This window comes from Protopterus annectens, chromosome 13.part0 (genome assembly GCF_019279795.1).
Source record: "Protopterus annectens isolate FY-2018-M chromosome 13.part0, PAN1.0, whole genome shotgun sequence".
Taxonomy (NCBI): Eukaryota; Metazoa; Chordata; order Ceratodontiformes; family Protopteridae; genus Protopterus; species Protopterus annectens.
Window position 1 is genome coordinate 401,027,693 of NC_056747.1, and position 15,931 is coordinate 401,043,623.

Genomic DNA, 15,931 nt, shown 5'->3' on the forward strand with positions numbered 1-15,931 from the left:
CAGAAGCAAGCCTAAAAGCACATGGCAGCCACAGCCACTGCTGGCTCACCAGGGAAACCACGTAGTTTTCCAGCAAGTTCTAAGACTAGTTCAGTTAAAGGAGGTTGCTCTATACAGTAAAACGGTGAATCGGCAAAATACTCAGTACAGTAAAAGCATGTCAGCAAAACCCAAATTCAGCTTTATTAACTGTCACAGTTGTAGTGTAAATCATGAGTCCAAAAGAGAAAAATGCTTAGGGTCAGCAATGCCACAAGTGTAAAAAATTGAACCATTTTCAAACGTTTTGCAAATCAAGTAAGGCTCACACGGTTATAAAGAAGGGTCACTCAAAAAAGCAAATTGATCAAGTAGACTGCAACTCCACTTTCTATGTGGATGGTGTATCAGTAATTGGTGAAAGGGTCGATGCAGTGAATTTGCTGGCAAAGAACTAAGTGTTTTCTACTGTCCAGATCAATGGTAAATCCACCAAGCTCAAAGTAGACACTGGTTCAAAGTGTAATGTTACATTAGCAGACACATTTGCTAAGGTGAGAACTAACAAGCAACTCAATGTGGCTAGTAGTGCGAAACTTGTTGCTTATGTAGGTGAAGAAATTGAAACCGAAGGCTCAGTAGTACTTTCATGTTATTTGGCTAAGAACTGTTACAGCTTGTTATTCTATGTAGTTCGAAGACCTGTGCAGTCATTACTGAGTCTCAGAGACAGTTTGAGAATGAATCTGCTTTCTTTTACCAAAGAAGTTCATCATATAAGCGCATATCCTTTTCCAATTTTTCTGAAGCCATTTTCTAAGAGTATTCTGATGTTTTTGATGACAAGTTGGGCAAACTTTCAGTTGTGAATTCTATGAAATTAGACTCAGAGGTCAGACCAGTAGTTAGACCAACGAGAAAAGTTCCTATAGCTATGCAAGATAAAGTCAAAGCTCAGTTGGATAAAATGGTGCAACAAGGTGTAATTTGTCCACTTACAGAACCAACTGAATGGTGTCGTCTATGGTAGCAGCCCACAAGAAAGGCTCAGATGAAATCAGAATATGTATTAACCCAAGAGATTTGAACAAAGCATAAAAGAGACCGCATCATCCAATGCATACAGTCAAAGAAGTTACATCCCTAATACAGAATGCCACTGTTTTTTTTCTGTCTTGGATGCAAAAAGTTAAGTTTGGCAAGTGATGCTTGATCGCAAATCCTCATTACTGATCATTTTTGGTACCCCATTTAGCAGATATCGATTCTCCTGAGGATGCTATTTGGAATAAATTATGCAAGTGAAGTCTTCCAGCGTGCAATGGAGCAAATTTCTTCAGGTTATCTTTGTTCCATAATAGTGGATGCTTTATTGGTTGGAGGCAATGGTGAATCAGAGCATGGAAGAAACCTTAAGAGAGTTCTAGACAGAGCATGTGAAGTGAACTTAAAGCTCAATCCTCTAAAGTGCAAATTCGGGCTACCAGAAGTTACATATGTAGGTCCTTTATTTACTAGCACTGGCTTAAGACCAGACCCATCTAAGCAAGCAGCTAACCTTGACATGTCAGCGCCAGATAATATTCCAACTCTACAGCTTTTCCTTGGCATGGTCAACTACCTAGGCAAGTTTATACCAGACTTCAGTGAGTTGACAGCACCTTTAAGATGGCTAATGTGCAAAAATGTTACACAGTCTTAGTTGAAACAGCACCAGAAGGCATTTGAAGACCTTAAGCAGAAAATTGCCACCTCACCTATGTTAAGATACTATTATGTCAATAAACCGGTCACTTTTTCCTGTGATGCTTCAAAATTTGGTCTTGGCACTGCTACTCTTCAGGAAGGAACCAATAGCCTATGTATATAGAACATTTACACAAACTGAGATGCAGTATGCTCAAATTGAGAAAGAACTTTTGGCAATAGCATTTGCATGTTCTAAGTTTCATGATTATATATATGGTCGAGCTATTCAGATTAAAACTAATCATTAACCTCTAGTTAGTAATCTAAAGAAGCCTATGCATTCAGCTCCAGTGAGATTACAAAGAATGAATGGTCTTTACAAAAGGCAAACTTCTTTATCTGGCTGATACCTTATCCAGATCGCCCAGAAATACAATGGAACAGCTTGATGCAGAGAATTTTGACTTTGAAGTAATGGCAGTGTGTAAGTTTCATACCATGGGACTTGATGAGCTGAGAGATCATATAAAGACTGATCCAATTTTGCAAAAGCTCAACCACTACATTAATGTTGGATGGCCATCAAAGCAATCTAATGTACCACCTGAAGTGCAAACCTATTTTCCTTACAAAGATGAGATGGTGATGGAAGATGGCATTATTTTCAAAGGTCCTAAAATTGTTCCTGCTTCCTTGCAACATGAATATACCCAGATTTTGTATCGTGGCCACCCAGGTTCCGACTCTTAACAAAAGAAGGGCGAGAGAACTAGTACTTTGGCCTTCACTAGTGAAAGACATTGACAAAGTACTTCCTTCTTGTTCAGTATGAAATAGTACTAAAACGCATTTGTAAAGAGAACCACTTCAGCCAAGTCAAGTTCCTAAACTACCTTGGTCAACAGTTGCCACTGACATATTCAAGTGGAACAATCAGTATTACTTAGTATTGGTACACTCTTATTCGAACTGATTTGAGATCGACTTACTACCTAATCTAACATTCACTACTGTTATTACAAAACTGAAACGTCATTTTTCAGTGCATGGTAGTCCACACAAAGTTATTTCTAACAATGGTACTCAATTTACTAGTCAGTTATTTCAGAAATTTGCAAGAGAATGGGACTTTGTACATGTTACTAGTAGTCCAGAATACCCACAGTCAAATGGTCTAGCTGATCGTGCAGTGCAGAATACAAAGCAATTGTTTGAAAGGTCAAAATGTGACAATACCGATCTTTTTTTGAATCTATTTAATCTCAGAAACATACCCCATGATGATATACTTGGCTCGCCTGCTCAGAGACTTCAATCCAGGCAAACAAGAACAACATTGGCTATTAGTTCCAATTTATTGAGGCCTAAAGTTAAAAACAACAGAACCAACAGTGGCCAATTATTCAAGAAGTATTCTGTCCAGAAGTCCAGTTATGATAAATCGAGCAAATTTCTCTGACCATTGAAAGAAGTAGAGACAGTGAGGATACAAACGGTGAAAGGTTTCGACCGGATTGGTCAAGTAACAGGTATATGTACCGAGCCGAGATCCTACTTTGTAGAATCCAAGGGTGTGGAGTACAAGAGGAATCACAGACATCTTCTTCCTCTACCAAAATTGTTATCGCAGCATACAGACTCTAGATCTCAGAGCAATCCAGACATTGTTCCTGTTCCAGAATGTGTCGTACCATCTGATTCCAATACTGAGGATGTTCCCAATATTCTTAAGGTTGAACATTCAGAGGAAACCATTCTAGTTGATAAGTTTAATTCTCAGTTTTACATCACACGATTTGGTCGCATGTCTGGACTAGGTGTGAGATACACGGCGACTTGGACATAACTGTATATACGTACATAGTTTTCTATAATGTATGGCAAAAAAGCTATTTGTATTATTTGCACATTAACTGATATCCTCTGCATTGCATATTCTAAAAAGAGGAAGGATGTAGAGCACAGTGTGTGATGTGTCTTTAAGAAGCATAGCAAGTGATGAACGTTCATGTATAAATAGCAGACACATGTTGTACCTAGTGCCATTTTGAAAGTACAGCCAGAGAGTAAGTATGTGAGAATGAATGTAGTTAGTTTGTAGATAAGTTACCTAAGTTGACGTTAATAGCTATACTCGTAATGTGCTTGTACACAATAAAGCTGCTTGAACAGAACCCACAGTGACTCATCTATTACATCGTGACCACACATGAGCGACATTTTTTGTTCTTATTAGTAGTTGTATAAACATTTCATGATATAAACTGCATAGGTTCATAGGATGATACTAGGCTATTGGCCCACAGGCCCTTATAAGCCTAGCCAAGAATTTTGCCTATGTTCCCTCAAAGTCAACACCTGTTTCCCCTGTCCAGCAGGGACACAAGTGGGATCCCAGTGGTGTATTTTGTGTTTCCCATCCAGTCGTCCAGGTTTCTCTTAAAGAGGGCTTGAGACATACTCTGCTTGACATGGAGAGGAAGTCTATTCCACAGATGGGGGAGTCTTTGGGACACAAAGCTATCCCTCCAACAGGTTCTATTAATGTCACAGACCACGTTAAGGTCTTGCGTACGGGTTGCATGAGTGAAGTTTGTCTTACTGATATGCAGCAACTCCATCAAGGCTGAGTCTGAAATGGCCTTGTATGTCAGACACAGGTCACCTCTGAGCAGTCTGTATGAGACTGAGTAGAGGGACAGGGCTTTTAGTCTATCTGTATAGGATAGGTGTCTGAGACCCTGGACTTTTCTGGTCAGGAACTTCTGTGGTCTCTCCAACTGCTGCTTGTGCTTGGCAAGGTACATGCCAAAGGAGGCATTGTACTCGATAATGGGTTTGATAAGAGAGGAGTACAGGGATGTTATGACCTCCTTGTTCCTAGATAAAATACCCTTATTTATGAGGTGGGCCATGTAAAAAGCCTTCCATACAACGAAGGCAATGTAGTGGTGAAAAGTCAGGTTGTTATCAACCTGGGTGCCCAAGTCCCTCACGACTGACTGCATGCTTAGTACATTGTTATTAATGTGATAATTAGTGGGGATGACATTTTCCCCAAAGGGGGATAATAATGCATTTCATGGCATTCAGTTTGAGGCCATGTTTCTGGCACCAGTCATTAGTTTGGGTAAGGCCCTCTTGGAGAATGTTCACATCACAGTCGTCTACAAACTTGGTCACCCACAGACCACTGGTTTTGGCTTGCACCTCAGAAAAGTATATCCCATCAGTAGAGGCCCAAGACCGATCCTTGGGGTACACCACTTGTTACGGGTCCACTACTAGAGGTGTAGCTTCCCCTACTTTGACTGAGTGGGTTCTATCAGTGAGCCAGTTAGCTACCCATCTGGTAACATACAGGTTGATGTCTAGCTGGGAGAGTTTATCTATTATGACCAAGTGGGGAATAGTGTCAAAGGCTTTGGCTAGGTCAAGGTAGGCAGTGTGCATCGTCCATGGCTTTGGTGACTGTTCCGAAGAAGTTGACCAAATTTAACAGACATGATCTCCATTTGACAAAACCAAACTGTGTGGGGTCAAGCATTTGGAGGTTGCCAATGTCCTTGTTTATAAGGTCCACGATAATGCGTTCCATGGCCTTATAGATCAGGCTAGTTAGACTGATGGGCCTATAATGGCCTGGGTCAGTGGACACACCACCATTGTGTACAGGGATGACAGTGGCTGTCCTCCATTCAACTGGGATGAAGCCGGTGCTCAGGCTTTGGTTAAATAGGGTGTCTAATGGAGCTGAGAGCTCATGCCTGAGTTCATGTAAGATACTAGGTCCTATGGAAACTGTATTTTTTGCATTTGAGAGGGTATTAATGACCTGCTCCCTGGTGATGTGGGGAGGGAGGCAGGTGCTGGGGATGTCCTGGTTTACTGATGGGGGGGGGGCAGGGAGATGAAATTTTCATTGAACCTTTCTGCCAGCAGGCTGGCTGTATCTATGGCATTTGTGTATGTGGTGTTATTCACCACCAGTTCAGAGTAGATTTGGTTGTTGCCTTTGAGACTGCGGACATATGTGAAGAAGGCCTTGTGATTACCCTTGGTGGATGTGGCCAATTTGAACTCGAAGTTAGCCTTAGAGGATTTCACTAGTGACCTTATTTGCTTGTTCAGACAAAGGAGAGATTGCTTCCAACTTGGCACCTGCTCATTCTTGGCCCTGGACAGCAATTTTTTCCTTTTATTATAGAGTTTTTTTTATTGCTGCTGTCCACCAGACAGGTTTACTCTTTCTTGAGGAAAAAGATTTGCTCCTGTCAGGTATTGCTGAATCCATACAGCTAGGTAGGTGCTCATATAGTTTTTTGGTGTAGGCTTAGACATTAGTGCTAGTTCCAACTGAGGGGATGGTAGCTGTGAAGCTGTTTATACCTGAGGAGATTGTAGTCAGCTTTGGAAAAGTTTTTTCATTTGACACTGACAGGAGGGGCATCAAGGGAGATGGTGATTTCAAAAGTGATCACTTTATGATTGGATCTTACCAAGGAGGATGACACTGTAGGAATGCTACAGTGGCTACTCATGTTGGTTAGGAACAGAACCAGGATATTTTCACCTCTTGTAGGGTGTTATATATAGTAAAACAGTTTTGTGCAGTGTGCAATCAGGGATATTTTAAATGTTGGGGGAGTATTTTCAGTGACTGCAGTGTGTGTGTTAAAGATATTAAAGTGAACAAGTACTTTTTTAGTTGTAAGAAATATAGGCTTTATAGTACAACAAGAAAGACAAGAGAGGCTAGACAAAATTGAGTTTAATGTTAATATGCTGTGATCTTGGGCTGCTGCAGTGGGGTAGGATGTAAAACTGCACTGATTATATTACTTGTAGAATTAAGATATTTTCTCTTATTTTTATAAAGGTGACTGTCTAGATTAATGCCCTTGGCAAGTAGGCACAAGCAACATAACAAACTGATGAAAACCATGAAAAATGCTTCTTACATCTACAAAGATATTAGCTTGTTTTTTCATTAGCAAATTTTCAGTGGTTGCCAATAAATCAGCAGCTGAAGGCAGTTGTACAGTCTGTTCTGAGTGAAATTGATGACGTTTCATTTCTGACTACTTTTACATGGAGATGAGATGTCTGCAGGTGTAAGCAATTAGTTTTGAGAGTTCGGAGCATTCTTTGCTGACATAAATGTAAAATTTAAAGGTACAATGGCAAGCAGTTCGGTTTCAGTGAAAAATATTTTGAAATTATAGGAAGTGAATAAGACAAAGCAACCCCTCTAACAGCCTTATTACTTTAATAGAACAGTGTGCAATTTTGTTTTATTTAAAGATAGCCTGCATACTTTTTTAGGGCTAAAAGTTATTGCTTTTTGAAAGCACATAAGCTTTTTCTTCCATCTAGGATGGGAATAGAGATAAAACAAAAACAGACATCAGTCAGTGTAAGTGGGAAAACAGGCTGTAGCATGCACTTTTGCATGGATAACCTTAATTTTAGGTTAGGTAATACCTGTGTGTGTCGCTGTCGATTTGGGGCAATTGTTCCCATCTGGACTGTTAAACTTATATTTTTGAAGATGTACATAACTTTGTCTGTTTGTTCTAAGTTAACAGAAGATGGGGGTGTTCTGAAAATGTATTTAGTTTTTTGTTTGTGGGTTTTCATTAAAATAAGAAGTCGTAAAAAGTGTGACATGAGGTCAAATGGACATAAGAAACAACTATATAAAAGATCAACCTGCCAAACATTAGTCTCTGTGCATGTAACATGAAGTTGGAAATACACCTTAAAAAAACGACATTTATATTAGGTGGGAACAATAGCTTTTTATCATTTTGGCTACTCCATTTTATCCTGAAGCATAAGTGGACTTACAGGTACAGACAAAAAGAAAAGAGTACTGAATTATATTAAGAAAGGCAGAGTTAAATATTAATGCTGCAGAAGACACATTTGGAAAGACATGAACATGTGAATTTGAAAAAGAAAAGATTTCAGGAAGGATAATCAGCAGAATATTGGGAACAAAAGAAAGAAGGAGTTATTACACTATTTAGTAGAGGAAAAAAGACAATGTGGTAGTAAGGAGCTACTGCAAAGGGAGGAGGATTACATTAGCATGTATTTCTATTCCACCAAAAAGTGCTGTTAGGGAGATTAAGAAAATTCTGGGAGAAATAATCGGCTTTCAGTACGGAATATTACTTATAGATGGTTACTGAAACTTGATTTGCAACAGTGATGATGTATCAGGGGGACCTAGAAGGGAAAATATAACAAAAGATGGTAGATTTCTAAATAAATTTATGAAGATATGTAGTATATAAGACATGAATTTTGCAGAAGGAACATGGACAGAGTGTACTTATTATTCTCCAAGGTACAATAACTCGCCTAGGCTGGATAGAAATTATATTTCACAGGAACACATACATTTAATTGAAATTCAATAAGTATTTCAGATCATGGATCAATAAAAACCAAGGTAAAAATGCATGGTAATAAAGTAATAATGACAATACTGGTGCTTTTCCTTTTACCTGTTATAAAGAAACAAATTTAAGGAAAGGATAGTGGAAATTATTTGACAGTTATTTGGGAAAACTAAAAATATCTTTAGAAGTTATAGCTAATGAGTGAGTTAAAATGAAAATGGAGTTTAAAACTAGAGTAGAAATAAAATAGAAAGAGATATGGTTAAGAAGTAATAGGAAATACTCAAAGGGGCTGACAAAGGTTAATGTACCGCAGAATAAGGGGAATAGCAAAGAACAAGAACAGGAGCAAATGCAGAGTGCTAACGGGAAAATAAGGGATTATCTGGATAATATGCATGAATTAGAAAGACTGCTGTTAAGCAACTATTTTTGGATAATAACTCCAGAGCACAAAAATGTTTAGCAGCACAACTTAGGCAATAGAAAGCAGAAAGTGTTATTGCCAAACTTAGGGAGATTATAGCAAGAAAATAACCAGAGATCCTGAAGCGGTATTAGAGATGTTGTGTCTTTCGGCTTTTCCCGGTTAGGGGTCGCCACAGTGGAACTCCAGTCCGCTAATGACTGGCAATAGATTTTTACGTGCCAAGTTACCAGCTCTGACGCACAACCTATTTTATGAACATTTGCACAAAGCAGAGAAATATGGCAGAAAGAAAGAGCACAAATGAAAATATTTATAGAAGACTTAATTATGCCAAGGTTAAAAGTAGATGTGGCTCAACAACTATTAGTTAAGATAGGAGGAGATGAGATAAAATGGTGATGTATAACCAATCTTCAGGAAAGTCTCCAGGAACAAATGGTATTCCTGTGGAAGACTGGAGGGAAGAAAGTGAAAAAGATCTGGAAGAATTTGTTTAACAGTATTTTAAAATGAGGGGAAATATCAACATATTGGAAGAGAGCTGTGGTGGTTGTACTACCTAAAGATGGTAAAGACCCCTTAGACCTAGCTTCATATAGATCCAATTCAATTTTAAACCATGATTATAAAGTGTTTATTCATATGCTAGCTAAAAGAATGGCAAGGATGTTGCCAAAATTGATAGATATGGATAAATGTGGTTTTGTGAAGGGGAGGCAGACATTTCACATTAATAGAACAATAGTGATCCTGAGGAAGGCAGAATGTAAAAGATAGCACTGTTATTAGTGGGTCTTGATGCAGAGAAAGTATTTGAGAGAGTATGGTATGACTTTACGAGTAAAACAATTGAAGTATTTGTATTCCCTGATACAAAAATAAGGTTAATTGGGAGGATAAATGAAGAATCGGTGACAAGAAATAAAGTTGGAGAGCTCCTGTCTGACAATTTGTGTTTAAATAGAGGAACCAGGCAGGGGTGTCCTCTTTCCCCTTTGTTATTTGTTTTATATTTAAAGCTACTGGCAAAGAAAATAAGGGACTCAGAAATGCAAGGATAATCAAGAAAATGTGGCTTTAGTTAAAGATGATATTATTTTGTATCTGATAAATCCAGAAAATGACATCTCAATATTGTGGAACATTCTGAGACAGTTTCAAGTTTTTTCAGGATATAAAATTAATAAAGATAAAAACAAAGACTACAGACATAAATTATGCATGTACCCACCCAAGAATTGGTTCAGAAATACCCATATTTATAGGGAGATGATAAGAAGACATATTTAGGAGCATGGACTGAAAGAATTATGTTATGGCAACTAAGGATATGTGCGAAAAAAACTAAACAAAAGATAATACAAAACCTGAGAGACTGGAAGCTCGTGTTTATGGATATGGATAGTAAGACAAACACTGAAAATGTCTTTAGTCCCTTTAGTTTTATACATGGGTCAGGCATAATTTTATCAACCAGAGAAAAAGTTGTGGACACTAATTAATAACGAGTTGACGGAATTTGTCTAGCAGGGGAAGAGTTAAGTTAGATAAGTTGATCCTTCCAATAGAATTTGGATGTTTTAGAGCTACACAGTTAAGGGTAGGATGCCGTGGTGGTACGAAGGGAGCGTTGTTACCTCACAGCAAGAGGTTCTCCCGTTCGATTCTCGGCTGGACTTGGGAGTGCCTTCTGTGTGGAGTCTGCATGTCCTCCCCGTGGTTGGGTAGTGTTTGAAAGACATGCGTGCGTAAATGGGCGTGCCTTCGTTGAAGGTTGAACATTGAGCTGGCACCTCGGCGTTTCGTAAAAATCTACTGCCAATCATTAGCGGACCAGAGTTCCGCTGTGGCGACCCCTTACCGGGAAAAGCCGAAAGACAAACAAACAAGAGCTACACAGTTAAGGCCCATATACATAACACAAGCAGAAGGTTATAATTCAAAATGGAGAGGGATGATGATGATGATGATGATGAAACATAGCTTTCAACTCTACAGATTTTTGCCTCAGGTTTTTGGTCTGTTTCTCATAAAATGTATGGTTTTCTGGCAAATCACCGAGGACTGAGTTCACTACATAATGATGTACATTTGAGTTTCAGATTTCATATCCTTCACAGAATGCATGCTGATACAAATCCTGTTATTCTAACATCTAAGTTCCTATTTCTGGGCATCTGTCCTTCCATTATTTTTGGCTTTGTCCAGATTTATTGTGCTAGGAAGTTGAGATGTATGTGATAAAGTGTATGTGTGTGTGTGTGTGTGTGTGTGGGGGTTCAAGAAATAAAGAAAGGTTAGGATTTTGAATGCATGTGCTTAAGAAGAATAGTAACAATCATGCAGAATGTTCTATTCATAAGGCAAGTGAAAGCATTCTAAAAAATAAGCCAGCACAAGAAAGGACAAAGGAAATTTTGCCAATAGGGATGACTGCAAGTAGTGAAGAGGGGCTGGAGTTTACTGGAAAAAACTGACAAAGGAAACAAGGTACTGGGTGCAAATAACTAGAGAGGAAAAGGTACTCGAGTGAGATGAGGCCAAGAAGATGTTTGGACTGCAGGCTAGAGGCTACCTTCCCTACCAGGGATTGACATCACAGAATAGACAAACAGAAAGGGATAGGGGAATCTTACATGAAAGACCTGCACTGGTAGATTTTATTTTACATGTTTACTGAATTATCACTTATGATATAAGCAATCATACGGTTATATAAATGCACTGGTAGAGGTTTAGGTTGCATCTAGAACAAAAAATGCTGTTAAAAAAAGGAATAATTAGTATGGTACATAAAATATTGCACAATAGCTATAAGAATCAATCACAGAAGATCAGAAAAGATTAAGAAGATAAGACTGAAAAAGCATTTACAAGAGAACAATGGGAGAACATATGTACGGCTCCCAAGTATGCAATAAAGTCCACAAGGTTTAGGATCTTTGCTTGGAAGTGTTTGCATAAGTATTTTTATACCCTAAGCAGACTTCAAATAGTTTTCCCTCAGGCAGACAGCAAATGTTGGGGGTGTGATGTGGAATAAAGAGGTAAATGGGAACACATTTTGACAGTACAATGAGTTACAAAATTTTAAAAGTTTAAGGGTATTGCCAGAAATATTAGGTGAACAAATGGCTGTAACTAAGGAAATTATTCTTTTGAGCTGGACACAGCATATGAATTGCCTAAATATAGTAAAGCCATGTTAAGTTTAATTCTATTTCTGAAAAAAAAATCAATTACTACAAAATGGAAATCAAAGTCTAAACCAACTGTATTTGAAATATCGAATATTATAAAAAAAGATAAAAAACTAGAAGAAAGAGCCTTAGGAAACAGAAGGAGCAAATTACATTGGAATAAATGGAAATCATGGGATCAAAACATGCACTAAATTCCCAATTTCTGTATGACCAAATTCCATGGTGAAAGTTGTGTGGCATATTGCAAATAAGCAGCCCCCACTCCCATCTTGAGAAGTGGCCATGAAGGCCACCAAATAAGCCCTTCATCTCAATGTCAGTGGGTGGTTCTGCACTGTTTCTATTTTTATTTTATTTTTATGAGACTTTTCTTAAGGTTCTCTAAATGTTTGCTTTGTTATTGTTTACATGGATTGGACTACATGGTAATGATACAGGGAGTCATAACCTATGCACCTCTCTTTTGATATGATTAAAATTTTTGGTTAGGGATAGGCATGTATTTACGAGGATCATGAATTACTTGTGGACTGTATGTTATGGCAGTAGTTTTCTTTCCTTTTTTTATAATTTTCTCTGTCAGTAAGAAAATGCATAGTTATATCTCTTTGTCTCCTCTTAACATAAAATTACTATTTTATGTTTACAAATAGTTTAACAAAAGGAAACCCATGCTGTTGTTTTATTACTTGTCACTTTCAGTCAAGAAATGCATAGTTACATCTCTTTGCTTCCTCTTAACATAAAAATTGCTAGTTTATACTTAAAAACAGTTTAACAAAAGGAAACCAATGTTGTAATTATTCACTGGTATGGCAACTGGTGAGAACTCCCATTCACTGAGATATTAAAGACAGATTTGTACTTCTCCTTTTGTTTGTGTTCATTTAGCTTGAGCTCCAATTGAATAAGAGGCATCTTGTTTCCTCTTCCTTGGAAGTGACATTTTCTTAATATTTGTAAATTGGCTGGTTGTGTTTTCTGCAATGTTTTTCAGTGCAATTAGTTGCTGTCTGTTTGATAACATGTAGGTGGGTTTGATGCACAATTTGTCTGTTACTGAATTTTGGAACAGAACAGGAGGAGTGGCCACTTTGATCATAACAAATATTTTGTTCAAACAGTGTCTTGGATGAGTCTGCCATAAACTCATACTAAGTTATATCAAAATTGGAAAATACCCCAAACTGAAGTACTAGAGCCAACTAATCTCTGGGAATGTCTTATAAGACTGGCCCTTACTTGTTGCTAAAATGGGATTAAAGGACAGTGATAAGGGCTAGCTTCAAATGATATTGGACTCAGTTTGAAGAACTAATTGGGGTAAATGCCACAGAAAAAAACTGGCCTCTTTAGGTATCATGATGAGTGATACAAGGAAGATGCAGGGTCACTCAAAAGGGAGTAAGTTCACTACTTTCAAGCCAGGAAGCATAAATTTCAGACTGAGTCAGGGAAGGAAGAAGGATCTGAAACTCACAAAATGTCATTTTTTAAAAAGGCTAAATTATTTCTGTTACTTCTGCATCTTTTTTTTCCCAGAAATTTCAATAGATGGTGTAACAAATATGTAGGAATCACATACATAAGAGTCAATGCAAAAAAGGTCACTGACATTTTTACTTTGGATTCTCAAACTTGACAGTATTTCTCCCTACATGCAGAATACTGATGTGTTCTAACCTCATCAGCTGCACCCTCATGGTGCATTTTGGGCAAAAAAGGAACTACTCAAGAATGACAGCATTAAGGGTTAGAAACAATTTAAAATTAGTAGTAAGTATTTATTGTGGTGTTGGCAGGTTTGGATTGCGTAGAACATCATAATAAGATAAAAACATGCATTTTTTTTATTTCTGTCAGTAGTGGTTCTTTAAGCTGATGGCATTGCACTAAGATATCTTCTTGTGAACTAAAACAATATATAGTCAAAAACTAAGCACATACTAAACAACTATTCACTGTTTAAGCATAAACAATCAAGTTACAGACAGCAAGCTTAGTGTACAGATTTATGCTTGGTTAATATGATTGAACAGTGTCCATTTCTATTAATTCATGGGACTAGAGGTTTGAAATATTGAAAGTTACATTTAAACAACAGACAATGAGAATGTGCAAAAAATTTAAGCTATTTAACATACTTAATATGTGTGCTCAACTAAATACTCTCACTGTATATAATTGAAATACATTATGAACTTTGTATGTCTGCACGTATGTATCTTTGGAGTTTTTCTCCCCGAGCCTCTACTGAAAATGGACATGTATCCAGTTGGACTATCCCGTTTAACAAATGTAAAATAAAATAAAATAAATAAATTTACAACACTCTCTACATATTTAGGCCTTTTGCCTATTTACAACTATCTGCAAATTTACATTAGCAAATTTTTAGACTTATTATTTTCCAACTGTTTTAACTTGGAGTCGATGGATTTTAGAGGGGCTTAGGGAAATGGGGGAGGATAATTAGACTTTATCTATGAAGAAGGTACATGCATACTGCTCCTTTAGGTGTTTTTTGCAGTTGTTTTCCAAATATTTCGTACTTACTTATTTTTTTGTTAGATGTTTAATTATTTCTTATGTTAGGTAGGAGGCAAAGCCATTCAGCAGGTACAATTTTGGAAAATCCCTTTTTACCTATAACATAACTCTAAGAAGGGCTCAAGAAAGGATGTTATTATCTTGTTGTCTTGGGTTACATGGGGATGTTTTGTTTTTCACTTTGTTTGAGGGAGGGGCAACAATATACATAACTGCTTGAATGTAAGGGAGAATAACAGTAAGGTTACTTCTGTACAGTCATGGATTTCTGCATTCTTGTACAATACTGCTTATATACAGGGGCAAGAAGAATAAATATACAGATAATGCCGATTGTTGCTTTCAAGCTACACTGGGAAGAGTTAAAGGTAACAACTGCAAAAGCATATATCAGACCTGAATGAAAACGTGTATAGTGAGGGCCTGTGTAGCCTGGGGTGACAGATGACTGGATATGCAATTGGCTAGCTTTAGTTGTTTATCTTCTCTGTGATATTGCCTGTAAGAAGTTTGAATGAAAAGTTTGGGCTGTTATTTATACAGTCTGACTTGCTCAAAGTGTTAGTTGCTTGCAGTTTTGATGGTAAGGTGAGTCAACTCTAGTCAGTTGTTGTTTATGCATTGCCAAACAGTATAGTGGTGGTTTTGGAAGGAGTTAAGGTGAAGTGGCTTTGTCAGAAACAGTGACACATTGTGATGAAGTCCTTTTTTTAACCATATCAGGATATTTTGGAGGTTGGGTAGGATAATATCATCTGCAAATTGGGTACACAGGAGGGGTAGATGGTACTGATGATGTAATTTACAAATGATGAAAATAAGAAAATGTGCAGAGCTGAGCCTTAGGAAATTCCAGCAGAAAATCTGTACTTCTTCAGTAATGATGCCAAATAATGTCACTGTTACATCCCCATGCTATCCATTGAAAATGGACTCCTCTAGAGTGCTCAGTGGAAATATCTGGTCAATAAGTAACTGTATAATTAATATATGCATCCCTTATTGCCAGTAATAACTTACGTTTATCTCATGTATCAGCTCCACCTCCTTCAGAAGCCCTTTGTCCCATAGTCTAAGAAAGGTGGTGACTCATGATTCGCAACACTATCTTTAAGCAGCACTTTATAACATTTAAAGCCAACAACAGGTGACAGGAAACACATTATTATTCTTTGTCTCTCTCTGCCACAGATTAACTCTGTGCTCTCAAGAAGTTTATGGTAAAGGGATAACTTCAGGAGCATTGACCTGACTTATGTGTCATTGTATGTACTTACCAAGAAGACCAAACAGTGTAGAAACAGAGTATAGAAGAAAGTAACAGTTCTCGCCATCTTGTTGGAAAGGATAACTTTCCCCTGAAAAACACAAAAGTGAAAAAGCATATTACGACCAATATAGGGAAATAAAATCCAGTCTATGTACTTCTAAACATGAAGCAGTACAAAAACAGTGCAGAGTTTTTCAAGTGAGACAGGGACTAAAAGCAGTTTTCTACTTTGACAGATAACAGAAAGCATGTTTGTAGCACAAGCAGAAACACAGAACAGTGAACCAAAATGTTAGAGATGCTTACATTCTAAGAATGACAGATAACTCACACTACAGCATTAGCAACAGTAATGATACTGTTTATTAAGCTGCTTAAATGTAAAAGAATTATACCCACT

At 37.6% G+C, this 15,931-nt stretch overlaps 1 protein-coding gene across 1 annotated transcript in view; it reads right to left on the reverse strand.

Annotated features, from left to right (window-relative positions):
- The window catches only part of CUX1 (cut like homeobox 1), a 3,879,009-nt gene that overhangs the window by 90,810 nt on the left and 3,772,268 nt on the right, over positions 1-15,931 (reverse strand). The window contains exon 21 of the mRNA XM_044054027.1: positions 15,539-15,619. Within this exon, the coding sequence (XP_043909962.1) occupies positions 15,539-15,619 (81 nt within the window). The remainder of the gene's footprint in view (positions 1-15,538; positions 15,620-15,931) is intronic.